This window comes from Colletotrichum graminicola (genome assembly GCF_000149035.1).
Source record: "Colletotrichum graminicola M1.001 genomic scaffold supercont1.2, whole genome shotgun sequence".
NCBI classification, from domain to species: domain Eukaryota; kingdom Fungi; phylum Ascomycota; class Sordariomycetes; order Glomerellales; family Glomerellaceae; genus Colletotrichum; species Colletotrichum graminicola.
The window spans coordinates 290380-303451 of NW_007361006.1; the positions used below are offsets into that span (position 1 = coordinate 290380).

The 13072-nt window shown below is 54.8% G+C and overlaps 5 protein-coding genes across 5 annotated transcripts; 3 read left to right on the forward strand and 2 right to left on the reverse strand.

Annotated features, from left to right (window-relative positions):
* Window positions 1–2: 2 nt before the first annotated feature.
* Window positions 3–1282, reverse strand: GLRG_00550 (protein phosphatase 1 regulatory subunit SDS22; the record flags this gene model as incomplete). The annotated part of the gene is made up of 3 exons (XM_008091235.1): window positions 3–22; window positions 83–961; window positions 1009–1282. The coding sequence occupies 3 exons, from the start codon at window positions 1280–1282 to the stop codon at window positions 3–5; spliced, it is 1173 nt and encodes a 390-aa protein (XP_008089426.1).
* Window positions 1283–2672: 1390 nt separating this feature from the next.
* On the forward strand, window positions 2673–3942 carry GLRG_00551 (uncharacterized protein; the record flags this gene model as incomplete). Its single annotated transcript, XM_008091236.1, has 2 exons — window positions 2673–3141; window positions 3227–3942. 2 exons carry the CDS (start codon window positions 2673–2675, stop codon window positions 3940–3942), a joined length of 1185 nt encoding a protein of 394 aa, XP_008089427.1.
* Window positions 3943–5396: 1454 nt separating this feature from the next.
* On the forward strand, window positions 5397–6492 carry GLRG_00552 (uncharacterized protein; the record flags this gene model as incomplete). Its single annotated transcript, XM_008091237.1, has 4 exons — window positions 5397–5590; window positions 5671–6107; window positions 6168–6396; window positions 6453–6492. 4 exons carry the CDS (start codon window positions 5397–5399, stop codon window positions 6490–6492), a joined length of 900 nt encoding a protein of 299 aa, XP_008089428.1.
* A 1945-nt stretch (window positions 6493–8437) lies between these two features.
* GLRG_00553 (PCI domain-containing protein) lies at window positions 8438–10375 on the reverse strand (the record flags this gene model as incomplete). Its single annotated transcript, XM_008091238.1, has 6 exons — window positions 8438–8521; window positions 8850–9261; window positions 9321–9382; window positions 9438–9663; window positions 9713–10002; window positions 10070–10375. The coding sequence occupies 6 exons, from the start codon at window positions 10373–10375 to the stop codon at window positions 8438–8440; spliced, it is 1380 nt and encodes a 459-aa protein (XP_008089429.1).
* Window positions 10376–11034: 659 nt separating this feature from the next.
* On the forward strand, window positions 11035–12133 carry GLRG_00554 (ribosomal L18ae protein family; the record flags this gene model as incomplete). Its single annotated transcript, XM_008091239.1, has 4 exons — window positions 11035–11038; window positions 11472–11656; window positions 11719–11895; window positions 11975–12133. 4 exons carry the CDS (start codon window positions 11035–11037, stop codon window positions 12131–12133), a joined length of 525 nt encoding a protein of 174 aa, XP_008089430.1.
* Between the last annotated feature and the right edge of the window lie 939 nt (window positions 12134–13072).

The following is a 13072-nucleotide window of genomic DNA, read 5'->3' on the forward strand; positions in this document are numbered from 1 at the left end:
GGTCATGATGTCCTGACGTAAGCTGTGAGATTGATTAGTAACCATGTTTGTCTGCTGTAGCACTGGGAGTTGATGCACTCACTTGCGTCGATCTGGGACAGTTGAGGCAGAGCCAGACGGACTTTGTTGCGGTAGACTGCGGGGCCCCTGAGCTGCAGCGGGTTACCCTCGAAATAAACCGTCGTGAGGTGCTCCTTGTCGCGCAACTCCTTCTCAACCTCGTTGAAGTCGGCGATCTGGTTGTAGCTCGCCCAGAGCTCCTCCAGGTTCTTGAGGGGGCCAAGACCCTTGACGCTCGTGACGGCGTTGTTGGAGATGTCGACGACACGTAGCTTCTCGTTGCGCTCGATGCCGGCGAGAGAGGTGAGGGCGTTGTGGGAGATGTACAGCTCTTCCAGGCTGGGGACGTCGGCGAGTGGGGCCAGATCACGGATGCGGTTGGACTGTATGCTGAGGAGACGCAGGTTCGACAGGCCCCCGAGGCCGGTGAGCTCGGTGATTTTGTTCTTGGCGACCCAGAGTTCCTCAAGGTTTTTGAGGGAGTCAAGGTTCTGCAGGACGCGGATGCGATTGGAGCCCAGCTCGAGGGAGGTCAGGTTGTCAAGACCCTCGAGGTTCTCAATGGTGCTGATCTTGTTGGCGACAAGGAAGAGCTCCTTGAGTTTTGTGAGGTGGTTGACACGCTTGATATGCTTGATCTTGTTGAAGCTGAGGTCGAGCGAGGTGAGGTTGATGAGGTCGTCCAGGCCACGGATGTGGGAAATGAGGTTGTCGTAGAAGTCGAGGTCCTCGAGAGTTGAGGCGATGGGTGAGAGACCTTCAATGGACTGTATGGAGTTCTGACGGAGACAGAGGCGGACGACCTTTTGGAAGCGCTCAAGGCGGAGGGCCGGTATGGAGGAGACGCGGGCATGGGAGACGATAAGCTCGTCGGTATCTGGGTCTTCGCCGTCAAGGAGGTCTAGAGCAATAGCGTGTTAGTCTTGTTTTGCACTGAAAAAGGCTGACGTTGTGGGCTAGCCTGCTTGCCTTCGTCGGCGGGGAGTTCCTCGCCGGGAATGACGTTTTCATCGTCGGATTCAGGGTCCGAAAGGACTTCGGGGTTGGCGAGGACGGCGGTACGCTGTACCCTGAGCTTCCCGTCCCATCCTTTACTATTCCTCAGCCCGGGGCTGGTCTGGCCGTCCGTTCGTAGGGAGCCGTCTTCCTCGGGGAGTTCGATGCGCGGGGAGTGCCTTGGCGAAGATTCGGTCGGGGTCTTTGGGTCTACGGAGCCGGGCATGACGGGCTGTTGTCGGCCTTGTCGCGGGGATATGGGTGGTGTTGATTGCTTGGTTGTAGATGGCGGGGTGAGAAACAAGCAGTGAAGGCGGTCAGTGGGATTTGAAGGTGGTGGTGGTGGTGGTGGTGGTGGTGGTGATTGTTTTCCAGCAGGATTGCGGGGCAGGTTAATCGGCAAAGTGGGATGTCAGAGGGAGGAAAGGAACTTGGAGCTCGAGAGTTGGAGGGATTGTTTTTCGAGATGATGAAGATGCCGTGTTGCACATGCTTGGGATTCTTTGGGCATCTGATTATTTATTTACCTATTACGGTGGCTTACACTTAACACTTTGCCGCCTTTCCTGCGCTGCGGGGAGAGGGGATCGGATCAGCAGGGAACAACAACGCACACATGTGGCACATGTTCCCCGGAGCAGTGCCTGCAAACTGCAATGTGAATGAGGTAGCTAAGGTAAGGTGAGAAGTGATAGGATGGCTAGGCTGCCCTGTTCCCTCTGAACTGGTGGAGCTGAACAAGATTTGAAGGCATGGGATTGGTGGATTGGTTCCAGGACCCATGGAGGACCGTTTGGCGCTAGAGTATGACGTCCCAATGGGCTGGCCAGACGCCCGTCCACTAACCAGTACCTACCTACCTAGGTATCAGTCAGGTAGGTCTCTTTCCCATCTCACCAGCGGTCCTGGGAGGCATTTGGCATGTTTTCCATTCAGATGAACAGAAGCGTCCAAACCGGAGCAGTGCCACTTGCTTCCAGGCCTTCGGAGACCTATAGTCATCGTACCTCTAGAACCCCATTGTCGCAGACAGACTTCAGCGCCGTCAAAGAGGCCCAGCGCTCTTTAGGTACCTAGTGTGAACTAGTACGGATAATCTTGTCTCAGTTGACTGGCTTTTCACCCCACCATGGGCTGCAACACTGCATTGCAAAAATTCGGGCGCACTCCTCCCTCCAACCTCCAGAAAACGGCGTCGCCATGAACGAATGCAGAATGCCTGCGATCGGGCTGGAATCCTGCGCAATTGGGAAAGGGCAAAGAAAAAAAATCCGTCTTCGTTTGCTGCTCACGCCGAATCCGAACCCTGCTTCCGAAAATTCTTTGGACGGAATAGGTCCGGCTGCATGCTGGCCACAATGAGCCCAGTCGCGTTCGAACACATACTTGCCGTGCCATGACCCTGTCAGTCCACGAGGAGAGAGCCGATTTGCAACCCCCTCTCTTCCTGCCCGGACCCAGCCAGATGACATCCGTATTACTCTCGCACATGTAATCAGGAACAACCCTTCGAGGCGGTCCCCTTGCCCGCGTCGCAAGACCCTTCGCCAACCTAACACCACCCACCACCCCCCCAAAGGCCCGACACACGCCTCCATGTCTGGCAAGCGGTTGTGATGCATGCTATCCGCGCATCCTCGATTGGGCAGATCCTTTGTCGTCCTTGCCGTCTGCAAGCACTGCCCGTCATACCAGCATGGCGAGCCACGTCTCCGCGGCTGCCCTTTCCGCCGCACCTCGGCCTCACCCACAAAAGGCAGTTCCAAGCCGAGGCGCTGTATCTCCCGCCGCTAGTCTTCGCCGGTCTTCTGGTCGTCCTATGGACACAGAAATGTATTGCAATGGTCGTCTTCCAGAACAAGATCATTTACATGCCCGGTTTGCCGCCCAACGCGCGCAGAGAACGCATCCAAGACTACACGAAGCAGTGCTGGGGCGTGCCATGGGAGGAGAAAAGGCTTCAGGCCGCCGATGGGACGGATCTGGCCCTCTGTGTGGCCTCGGCGACATCGACTGGTGACAAGAAGCCCACGTCGCACGGCGACACTCTATCGGTGCCGTCGATCTATATCCTCTACTTTCAGGGTCCGCCCCATCCCCCCGCTCTCGCAGACGCATAGCTTCTTCCATGGCCAACCCGATGCACAAAAGCTCACACCCGGGAGAACAGGAAATGCCTCCTCTATCCCCCCACGATTGCCCGACCTATCATGGGTCCTGCGGGAGCTGCAGCAGAGCAAGCGGCCCGCGCGATACATTATGGTGTGCCTGAGCTATCGCGGTTACTGGAAGTCGAGGGGCCGCCCCTCCGAGAAGGGCATCAATTTGGACGCGCAGGCGGCTTTGCACTGGATTGGCCGGATGCACAGGGAGCATGATGCTCACGGGCACCAGCCACAGCCGGAGGTGATCCTCTGGGGTCAGAGCATCGGCGCTGGGGTAGCCACGAACCTTGCGGCTTGGGAGGCCTTTCCGCCCACGGCGCGGCTCCGGTCGCTGATTCTCGAGACGCCCTTCACGTCGGTCAAGGACATGCTGGCGACGCTTTACCCCCAGAAATGGGTGCCGTACCGTCACCTCTGGCCGTTCCTCCGAAACCACCTGGACAGCTGGACGAATTTGGCCGCAATTGCGAGGAACTGGTCAGGAAAGCGCGAAAAGCCTCGCATTACAATTGTGGAAGCAGGCAGAGACGAGCTAGTGCCGGCCGAACACGGCGCGAAGCTAGTCCAGCGCTGTGAGGAGGTCGGGTTAACGGTCGAGAAGAAGACGGTGCGTAACGCATTTCACAACGAGGCCATCTTCAAGCTGGATGGACGCAGAGCTGTCGTCGACGCTATCGAGCAGGTCACAGCTGAATATGATTGTAGACATGGCATAAAGTGAGGTCTTTTGATAGTACAGGCGTCCAGCCGTGTTGGTCCAGAATTGCGAACGTAGCCAAGCAAAGGTATTCCTGATTGGCGAATTGGGGAAGAAGCGTGAGGTCTACCGAGGAACTGCTTCAGCGTTCGGGTCTGCATCCAGTTCCAGGGTCGTCCCTGGAAGCTAGGAACGCCCTTGGCATATCGGGACTAGGCTTGCAGAGATAGGTAACATTTAGGGGCCTCATGAAATTGCCGTGACTTTTTCTTTGTTGGAACCAAACCTGCTTGCTGGATGGTGCCATCCATTGCGGACCAATGCCATGTGCAGGGGGGTTAGTATTTCACTTCTAGAGCTCTTCCGCGGCCACAAAAGCTGGGCTTTTAAGGTAGAGGCCTCGATTCTTTAGGAAGCGATTGTCTTCGACGAGTCTGGAGATACCATCAATTGATCCCTTGAAACCTTACAATTGCCCCGGAAGCTCCTCTGAAAGAATCTCGTACCTTTCGTGTGACAGCATCCAAGCCTGGTTAAAAAAGGGTTGCTCCTGATGTTTCTTCTTCCGGCATGGCGGTGCCAGAGCTTGGACGCGGCCACGCCGCCTTAACGTGTTACCTTTCTTTTACTATCAGGCAGCTTTGTGAATTGTCGGAGCACCAAGCTATGGCCTGTCTATCTGCAAGCTCTTAGTTACAGGTACTTCCGTGTCGTTGAACCACTGTAAAGATACATGCTGGTCGGAGCGAGGCGGCTCCCACCCCCTGGATTTGGCACCATGGAACCAGGCAAACTTCACCCGTCGACACTGACGCTCTCGCACTAAATCCTGACTCGGCTGTGATCCATCCATCCGCAGGGGTGGCTTGGTCTTGGACCGGGTCCCACCTGGCACCCAGTGCCCGCCAGTGTCCAAAGCCAAAGGGCATAGGCAACCACAGGTGCCACACGGTGCACCAACTCTCTCGCCTCCCCGAGCCCCTGTCACAATGTCACGTGAAATCGTGTTTGGTTTCCAAGTGGGTCGGCGCGGTCTAGGTACCTTGACGCGTCCAATTAACGACGCTCTCACCACTTTTTTTTCCCTGGGCACAGTCTCAATCTTGTTCAAAAGCAGCCAGGCCCGAGGCAATCACTGCAGCATGGGGGATGGAATCTCTCCTCAGGGGAGGGGGCCGTGCAAGGTTAATCAGGCTGTATATATTGATTCTGACTCCCCATCCCAACGATAAATTCCTCTTTCTCTCCCTCCTCTGTACTCATGCATCTCGGGACAGTGCCTAGGTAGGTCAAGCAGGTCTCAATAAAACTTTGATTTCTCATCCATCGCAACGAAACCCGATCATTCTTTTCATCGGTATCTTTTCATTATTTGCAACCACGTCCTCGACCATAAGGCAGCCTAAGTGGTGATATTTTGTTTTATCTGGCGATTCTTTCTTTTTATCCCCCCAAACCTCATCCAAACTACCGCCACAATGTTCACCAGGCGCTTCGAGCCCCCGCAGCCCGTGAACAAGAGCTTCTCCAAAAGCCACAAAGCATCCAAATCCAGCTCCTCGTTCAGCAAGTCCAGCGGCGTTTCAAAACATCGCCATGAGTCCCGCCACAGCCGCCGACCGACGACCGCCACCACATCGAGCACAGCGACCGAGGACACCGCGATGGGCAAGTAAGTATTACCACGTTTCAATATTAAAACCCATTGAATTATATGTCAAATCATTCCATCCCAACCGCAGTTACTGACAGACCTCCTCCTCTCAGCAACCTCACCTCCGCCATCATAACCCTCGTCGTCGGCACCGAACAGCGCCTCTTTGCCGCCCACGAGGACATTCTCTGTGCCTCTCCCTTCTTCCAGAACATCCTTCGCAGCCCCTACTCCACCGACGCCGGTACTGGGGCCAAGCGCGTCGCCCTCCCCGACGAGGAGCCCGAGATCTTCTCCTCCGTCCTCGAGTACCTCTACAAGGGCGACTACTACCCGCGCCTCGTGCACAACAAGCGCCGCAACTCGTGGGAGATCGAGGCTCTCAACGCAGATGACGGCCGCAACGGCGTCGAGTCGACCGTCTACCACCACGGCGTCGACGGCGACCTGCTCAAGGACACGGTCATATACTGTGCCGCGCAGAAGTACGGGCTCGAGGAGTTGAAGCGGGTTTCCCTGCGGAAGCAGGGCCTGCGTGAGTGCCCCTTCTAATCTGCCGATACCTTCATTCAGCTCAGCTAACAGTTGCAAACAGAATCCGGGATCCAGTGCAGCACGATCCTGGCGTCGGCTCGGTACGCGTACGCCAACACCCCCGACAGCGACTCCAAGTTGCGGGCTCACTATCTCGCCCTCATCATCCGTAGCCGGAGCACCTTCAAGCGCAGCGGAACCATGCAGCTGGAGATGTACAACGGCGGCACCCAGCTCTTTTTTGACCTGTTCGTCGCGCTCTGCAACCATGTCGACGATATCTCGACTGTGTAAGTCGCACGCCTAGACGCTGCCCCAGGCTGTTCTCGAAGCTAATCACCAGCAGAAACACTCCTCGCACGCCTCGCAGTGGTCGTCCCTTCTAGGACCCTACTAGGCTTCCCCTTTTCTCGGTCGTCATCACTTCCCATCTCAGCCAAGGATGAACAAATACCCGGCTCACACTTAATGACTTGATGTTCACACGTATAACCTTGTTTCTATTTCTTTTAGCCGTTTCGACTTCCACTGTAGGGTCAGACAGGGCGGGCTTTACTTTGGGTTTGCAAAAAATTCGCAAAATACCATAAACATTGGGCGTTTTGCACCCTCCTAGGAAGGGGACGGTCTCGGCGTTTAGGGAACACATGTATCATTTCTGTCGTCGACGCCGCGTTGTCGCCGGCGTTGTTTTTCGTTGGTTCGATTTCTTGACATTCTCACCAGAAACCCTTGTATCATTACATTTACATCTCCTAGAGATCGTCATCGTCTCCCTGAAGAACAGGCCCTGGGGGCGCTTTATCGCGGTTGTTACCTTCCAACTCCCGAGGACGGCTCATATGGAGGTCGCAGAGTCATTTTCCATCATGTTGGAACGAAGTAAACGGAAGAGTTTGCGTCTGTTTTTGTTTTTGTTTTTTCCGTCTTGCGAAAACGAATCGCCACTGTAAATGTACCATTCTACACACTCGCTCTGCCGCTCTGGAATCTATAGGAGTTGATGTTGTGATTGCTGAGTCTTGCAATTCCGGTGATATAAAGCTGCCCGCACGGCGTAGCTTCTACTCACTTTCACGAAATCATGTTCGCCACCGGCTTCCCCGGCGGCTTCACTTGCTACTCACTTGAGACGAACCCGTAAGCCCAAAACATTGGATAACCCGGAAGCAGTCCCTACGTGAACGAATGTGAATGCCCAAGGCACCCCTATCGCTTTAGCCGGCGAACCATCCCTGCCCATATCTCAGTCATTGACCTCCATCCCCACCCGCGGAACAGCCTCCCGGATCCTGGAACACCACCGCACCAGGAGCTTGCCTAGTGGTGCGGCCGTAAAAGTAAGTAGGTGGCTTTGCTAAAAAGGGTCCGCCAAGCTTTGATGGCCCCTTGCCTCACGCAATGTGAGTCATACGATAGCATCACTGAGTCCAACTCGTAACCACCTGTTCACACAAACCGCAGTCGCCCAGTGCCTCAGTCACACCCTCGGTGACCCCACTGTTCTGACCGGACGCTACGGCTGCAGGCACTTTAGCCCTACCCCTGCAAATATTTCTACCTTGGGAGGGAGCCGGCATGGTGAAACGTTAGTTACCGGGTGCGCATGTGCGCCGGCTGAACGGCTGGACCGCCGAGGACGGACATCAGAGGAAGGGAGATGAGCTAGTCCCAAGGCGTTGCTTTTTTTCGTTTGTTCACCTGGATGCAACGGTATTACTGGGTATGTTTTTTTTTTTCGTGAATAAGAAATGCAGTCGATTAGGAACTGCCTTACTGGGAACAGAGACTGACCATTCAGTCGCGGGACAGCCTGCACTTATCAAGCAAGGTGTGGTTACGTGGACGTGCAGTGATAGTGGGGGACGGAGAACGCGTGCTACATCGAGTGCACCGTAGACTCAAACGATGGCCCAGGTGATCGACACAACCAGCAAGTTTTGGTTCTCAATACGCGACGCCAGCGACAAGGCTGAGAGTCATGATTCTACTCAAAGGCAGGAGGGGAGATCATGAAGAGATGCGAGGCATCTAAGTGTATTCACTCACCAGTTCAACAAATGGCGTCGAGATAGACTTTATGAGCCTGATAACGCCAACCCACCACCCAAGCGTGAGCCGATGTGCATGACCCTATGCATGGTTGCATGGCGTTGCCTCTGTCGAGCCCCTCGCCATTTGTGTAAGATATGTGACCGATGCCTCATTGGGAGACCATCGCCGTTCTACGCTTCTTCTGCTGTGGTATTAAGTTCGTATCTCATTTTTAGGCTGGTGACTATCTCATGCAGTGCAGTCTTTGGTCGTGGACTTTCCCCACACCACCAATTTTTACACCCCCGTTCCGGGGAACGCCCCGTTCTTGGACAAAACGACAATCCCGCGCTCACGGGCGATGTAGCCCTTCATCAGATTCTATAAGCAGGTAAATAAGATTAGTCAGTCTTCAGTCAGCGAGACGAATGACTCTCTGCCAATCAAAATGGACTTTATGAGAAGTGACGTTGTCTGGATGCCTGGCGTTCACTTCGTCGACCTTGGGATGAGGTTGCCTGAAAGGCAGCCGGAGTGGTGACGAATATAAACTGGTATGGAAGGCAGACAGACGCGCGTGAGAATTGCAGGATGCTTTCTCCACAACTGACCGAGCGAAACACTCAGGTTTGGGCTGCAGACGGCAGGCTGCCAACACTCGGGCACGCAACTCCGCCACGAGGCCAACGAAAGGGATGGTGCCACGTACCTTGTAAATCATGTTGGCTAGCAGGCACTCGACCTCGTCTGGGTCCACGCTCTCCTGGCTGCCGAGACTGATTGCGGCCGCAAACTCGGCGACGGGGATTCTTGTCCGACGAACCGGCGCCACGCCGGGTTCCTTGGCTTCCTCGAAGCCGCCGGCGATGAAGACCTTGCGCAAGAGGTTACGCAGCGCGATGTCGCGGCCTCGTTCAAGAGTGAGATAGATCCTGCGGCGTACGAATTCCTCCTCGCCCTCCTGGAGGGCCAGGTCAAAGTTGCGTAGGTCGCCTGTGCGGATGCAGCGCGATAGCGGGAGGAAGAGCTTTTGCAGACGGGGAAACGGTTCAAGGAGTTTGCTACTCGGGAGGGTGTGGGTGGTAAGGAGATGGCAGGGAATCAAGTAGGTAAGGATTCTCCTGCGGACGGGAGTGTTAGTTATTTGCCGCGTGATACAGGAAGCTTCGGGAAGACTTGCTCTTGGTTGCTCTTGGCGTCCTTATGGCAGAGAGACCATGCTTCGGTGAGATGCTTCTCGGCCTGGGTTTTATGTCAGACGTATGCTCGGCAGAGTTTGGTCAGCCAGTATACCTACCTCGACGTAGTTCTCCTCAAGGAAGAAAAGCACGCCTTCATAAAACTTGAAGGTTACCCGCTGTGATTTGGGGAACGCCTCCAATGGAGGCATATCTCCACGATTCGTAGATAATGCCTTGAGGATCGTCCGACTAAGACTGGCAGAGTTGAGTTTGAAGTACGTCTTGAAGAGCAGGTTGATGACGAAATAGATAGCCCATTTCCTCGAGTCCTCGAGGGGCGCTCTGGTGATGGTTAGGCTAAGGGGTTTATCTGGAGGAGGGGGCAAAATACCTGTCACTCAAGCACAGTGTGAAAATGCGCTTGAGCTGTTGTTCGCAGTCACGAAGCTGCTTCTGCTTCTCCAGGTCAGGGTCGAAGTCATCGCCAAGCTCCATAGCGTTGGCGGCAGCGTCGGTGGTGTTCCGCTCCTCGTCCGAGCTGATGGCGAAAAGTCGTAGGTGCTTGCCTGCAGTGTAGAGGCAAGGAATGGTCCAAGCCTCGAACCCATAGTTCGTGTAACCGCGAATGAGAGCAGTGGTGAATTCTTTCCATGCCTCATATACCTTTGTCCATGATGAAGACTAGACCGAGCGTTAGTGTCGAGCAGCAATGCACATGTAAAGCCAGGCATATTGTGCATGAGCTCACCCTACCTCCAGTACTGGAGTCGCCTTCCACTTTCAAAATCTCGCCGATGGCCTTCCAGTAAGCCGTGTAGACCTCCACCCAGCCGTTGGCCTCCTCGTGGTCAAGCTTGAATTTCTTAGATCCTGAACCTCGACCCTGGAGCATGTACTTGACATCGGCCTTGGCTTCTTGAATGTTTGTGCTCAGATAGATGGACCGAAGCTTGCCAGGCTTGTTGGCTGGGCTGAAGGGCTGGAGTGTTTGTGCAAGAGAATATCCGGATCTTGCCTTGTAGGCATTGCGAAACTCTTCTAAAAGGCCCTCCATCGTGTATGCCACCAGGTACAGGATGACAGCTTGAAAGATGTTGGAGGGCGAAATGGATGACGAATTCACCACTGTAAATGTCTGTCCAGAGTTGACAGTTGTACCTAGTGACCGAATCGAGCAAGCCTTCAGTCAAGATAGGTAAGTGTAGTTGAATTTTCCAATTGGTCGAAGACGTTGAGTGAACCACTCTGCCTCTATGTCTCCTTCTGGGATATGTCGTCTTCTTTGTGATGCTGGTTCTGTCTGAAGGTCGATCTACAACGTGATTGGCCGACGTGCACCACCCGCCAAAGACATATCCCGTTAGGCAGTAAGAATCTCCCGCCTTCATTTTCAGGCATCAGTGCATTAAAGCTTCTTGGTTTTCCAGTGTAAGTGGGGGCTTGCCTCAGCCACAGCACCAGCCCCATCAACCCCGATTGCCTCGACCGGGTGCGCTTAGCAAAACGCCCCACCCACAGGTCCCAGCCCTGGAAACTGCTCCTTCCTCTCACACAGAATCCTTTTTGCTCCTGGCGCGCCAAATTCTTCCAAGTTCTTCGACCGCGCAACCACCACGATATCGGATATTCGACGACCATCGGCCAGCTCTTCACAGTAAGTCAACAGCCTTACGCAGTCCACGACAATACAATTCGTTTCTAACAGTCTTTCAGATGGGTAAGCACAATTCCTCCTTTCCCCTCTCTGGACCTAGGATGCGAAACGGCAACTTCGACAAATTTCTGCGACCCCGACGACAAAACTTTTTTCCCTCTCCGACCAAGACGTGTGATCTACCGATGGCGACTCCGGCGAGGCAGGTTGGCAAATGAACACCATGGCTACGACATCGTCACTAGAACTTTCCATTCCGGCTGGCCCCCATAGCTGGGAGAACTCGACTAGAATTGTTCTCGAGGGGCATTTTTCTCGTGGGGGATTTGACGACCAAGTCACTTGTGTGCAAGCAGCTTCATGCCGGGGAGAAGAACGGCAGTCGCCACGGTTTCAATTGCTACAAAGACACTGGACTCGACACCGACAATTCGCATTTACGGACTGGACAATTTTGTGGCATGGGGACGACGCATAACTAACAGACTTTGTTCAGGTCGTCTCACGGAATACGAGGTCATCGGGCGTCACTTGCCCACCGAGTCCAACCCGACTCCCGCCCTGTACCGCATGACCATCTTCGCTCCCAATGTCACGGTTGCGAAGTCCCGTTACTGGTACTTCTTGCGTGGCCTGAAGAAGGTCAAGAAGGCCACCGGTGAGATCGTCAGCGTCAAGGAGGTGCGTCACCCGCGTTCCGGAAACCTCGAGCGAGTTGAGAAACTGACCCTTGTACGTCACAGATCCACGAGAAGCACCCCCTCAAGGTCAAGAACTTCGGTATCTGGATCCGCTACGACTCTCGCTCCGGCACCCACAACATGTACAAGGAGTACCGCGAGATGTCCCGCACCGACGCCGTCGAGGCTCTCTACTCCGACATGGCCGCCCGCCACCGTGCCCGCTTCAGGTCCATCCACGTATGTGCCTCCTGAAAAATACCGCCCAGCCCCCCCCCCCCCCCCCCCCCAGACCGGTTTGCTAACCAACCCGAAACAGATTCTGAAGGTCGTCGAGCTCGAGAAGGGCGACGACGTCAAGCGGCCCTACATCAAGCAGCTCATCACCAAGAACCTCAGCTTCCCTCTCCCTCACCGCGTCACCAAGGTCAACAACCAGAAGATCTTCAGCGCGAAGCGCCCCAGCACCTTCGCATAAAGCGGTTGTTGGACGCGGCGTTGTTTCACTGGTTTTCGACAAATGGACGGGCGGGCTACTACTACTGGCAGGTGTTCATTAGGTCTCATTGAACTATCACGTGCATTTGCTCTCTGAAAGGCAGGGGGGCCGAACCAAAAAGAAATGGAATTCAATTCAAAAACATCTTTCGAGCATGGGGAAATGGAACCGATCCTTCATGATAGACGAGGGGTGCGAATGATGACCTGCGTACGAAGCCTGTGAATTATGACTTCTTGATGAGACGATGCGCGGCACAACCCCTTCCCCTTAGCTAAGCTCGGCCAGAAGAGGGATGTCATGACGTCCAGCGCCGTCTAGGTAGACCAAATGCCAACCCCACCTCCGTCAGTCGGCAGAGTTCGAGCTTCCCGTCTATTGCTCTTGTGATGCGATCGTGTGCTTGAAACGCATGGGACGGCCGTTGAAGCTGTAGGACTGTAACGAGTGCGGTACATCCCAGCTGTGTGTACGAAGGGGGGGGGGGGGGGGGTTGTCTAGGCGTCGCCTTGCTGCTTTCCAACAGCGCCGTCTTTTCGGGGACCCAATTTCCGAGTGAGCAGTCGTGCTGGCATGCAGGCATTCGGGCCGCCTCCGGTCGCCCTGGAGCCGGAGGAACCCGACCGAAGGAGCTGGAGGGATCACGGCTGATCCGGGTCAACCCCCCCCCTTCCTTTTGTAACTAATCCGTCATGATTATGATTAGTAGAGGGCAGTCACAACTCAAGAGATATAACCTGCTGTAGATAAAATCTCCACGGAACGGGCAATATTTGTCTTGGTATAAAACCCCTGCCGTAGGAAAAGGGGTACAGCACATACCTTTGTCCTCTATGCCCCAGGCATAAATGACGGGGCTCAGAAGAACAGGGGACGGGGGAGGAGAAGCCGCTTGCAGTCGGGTAAAGTAGTTAGTAG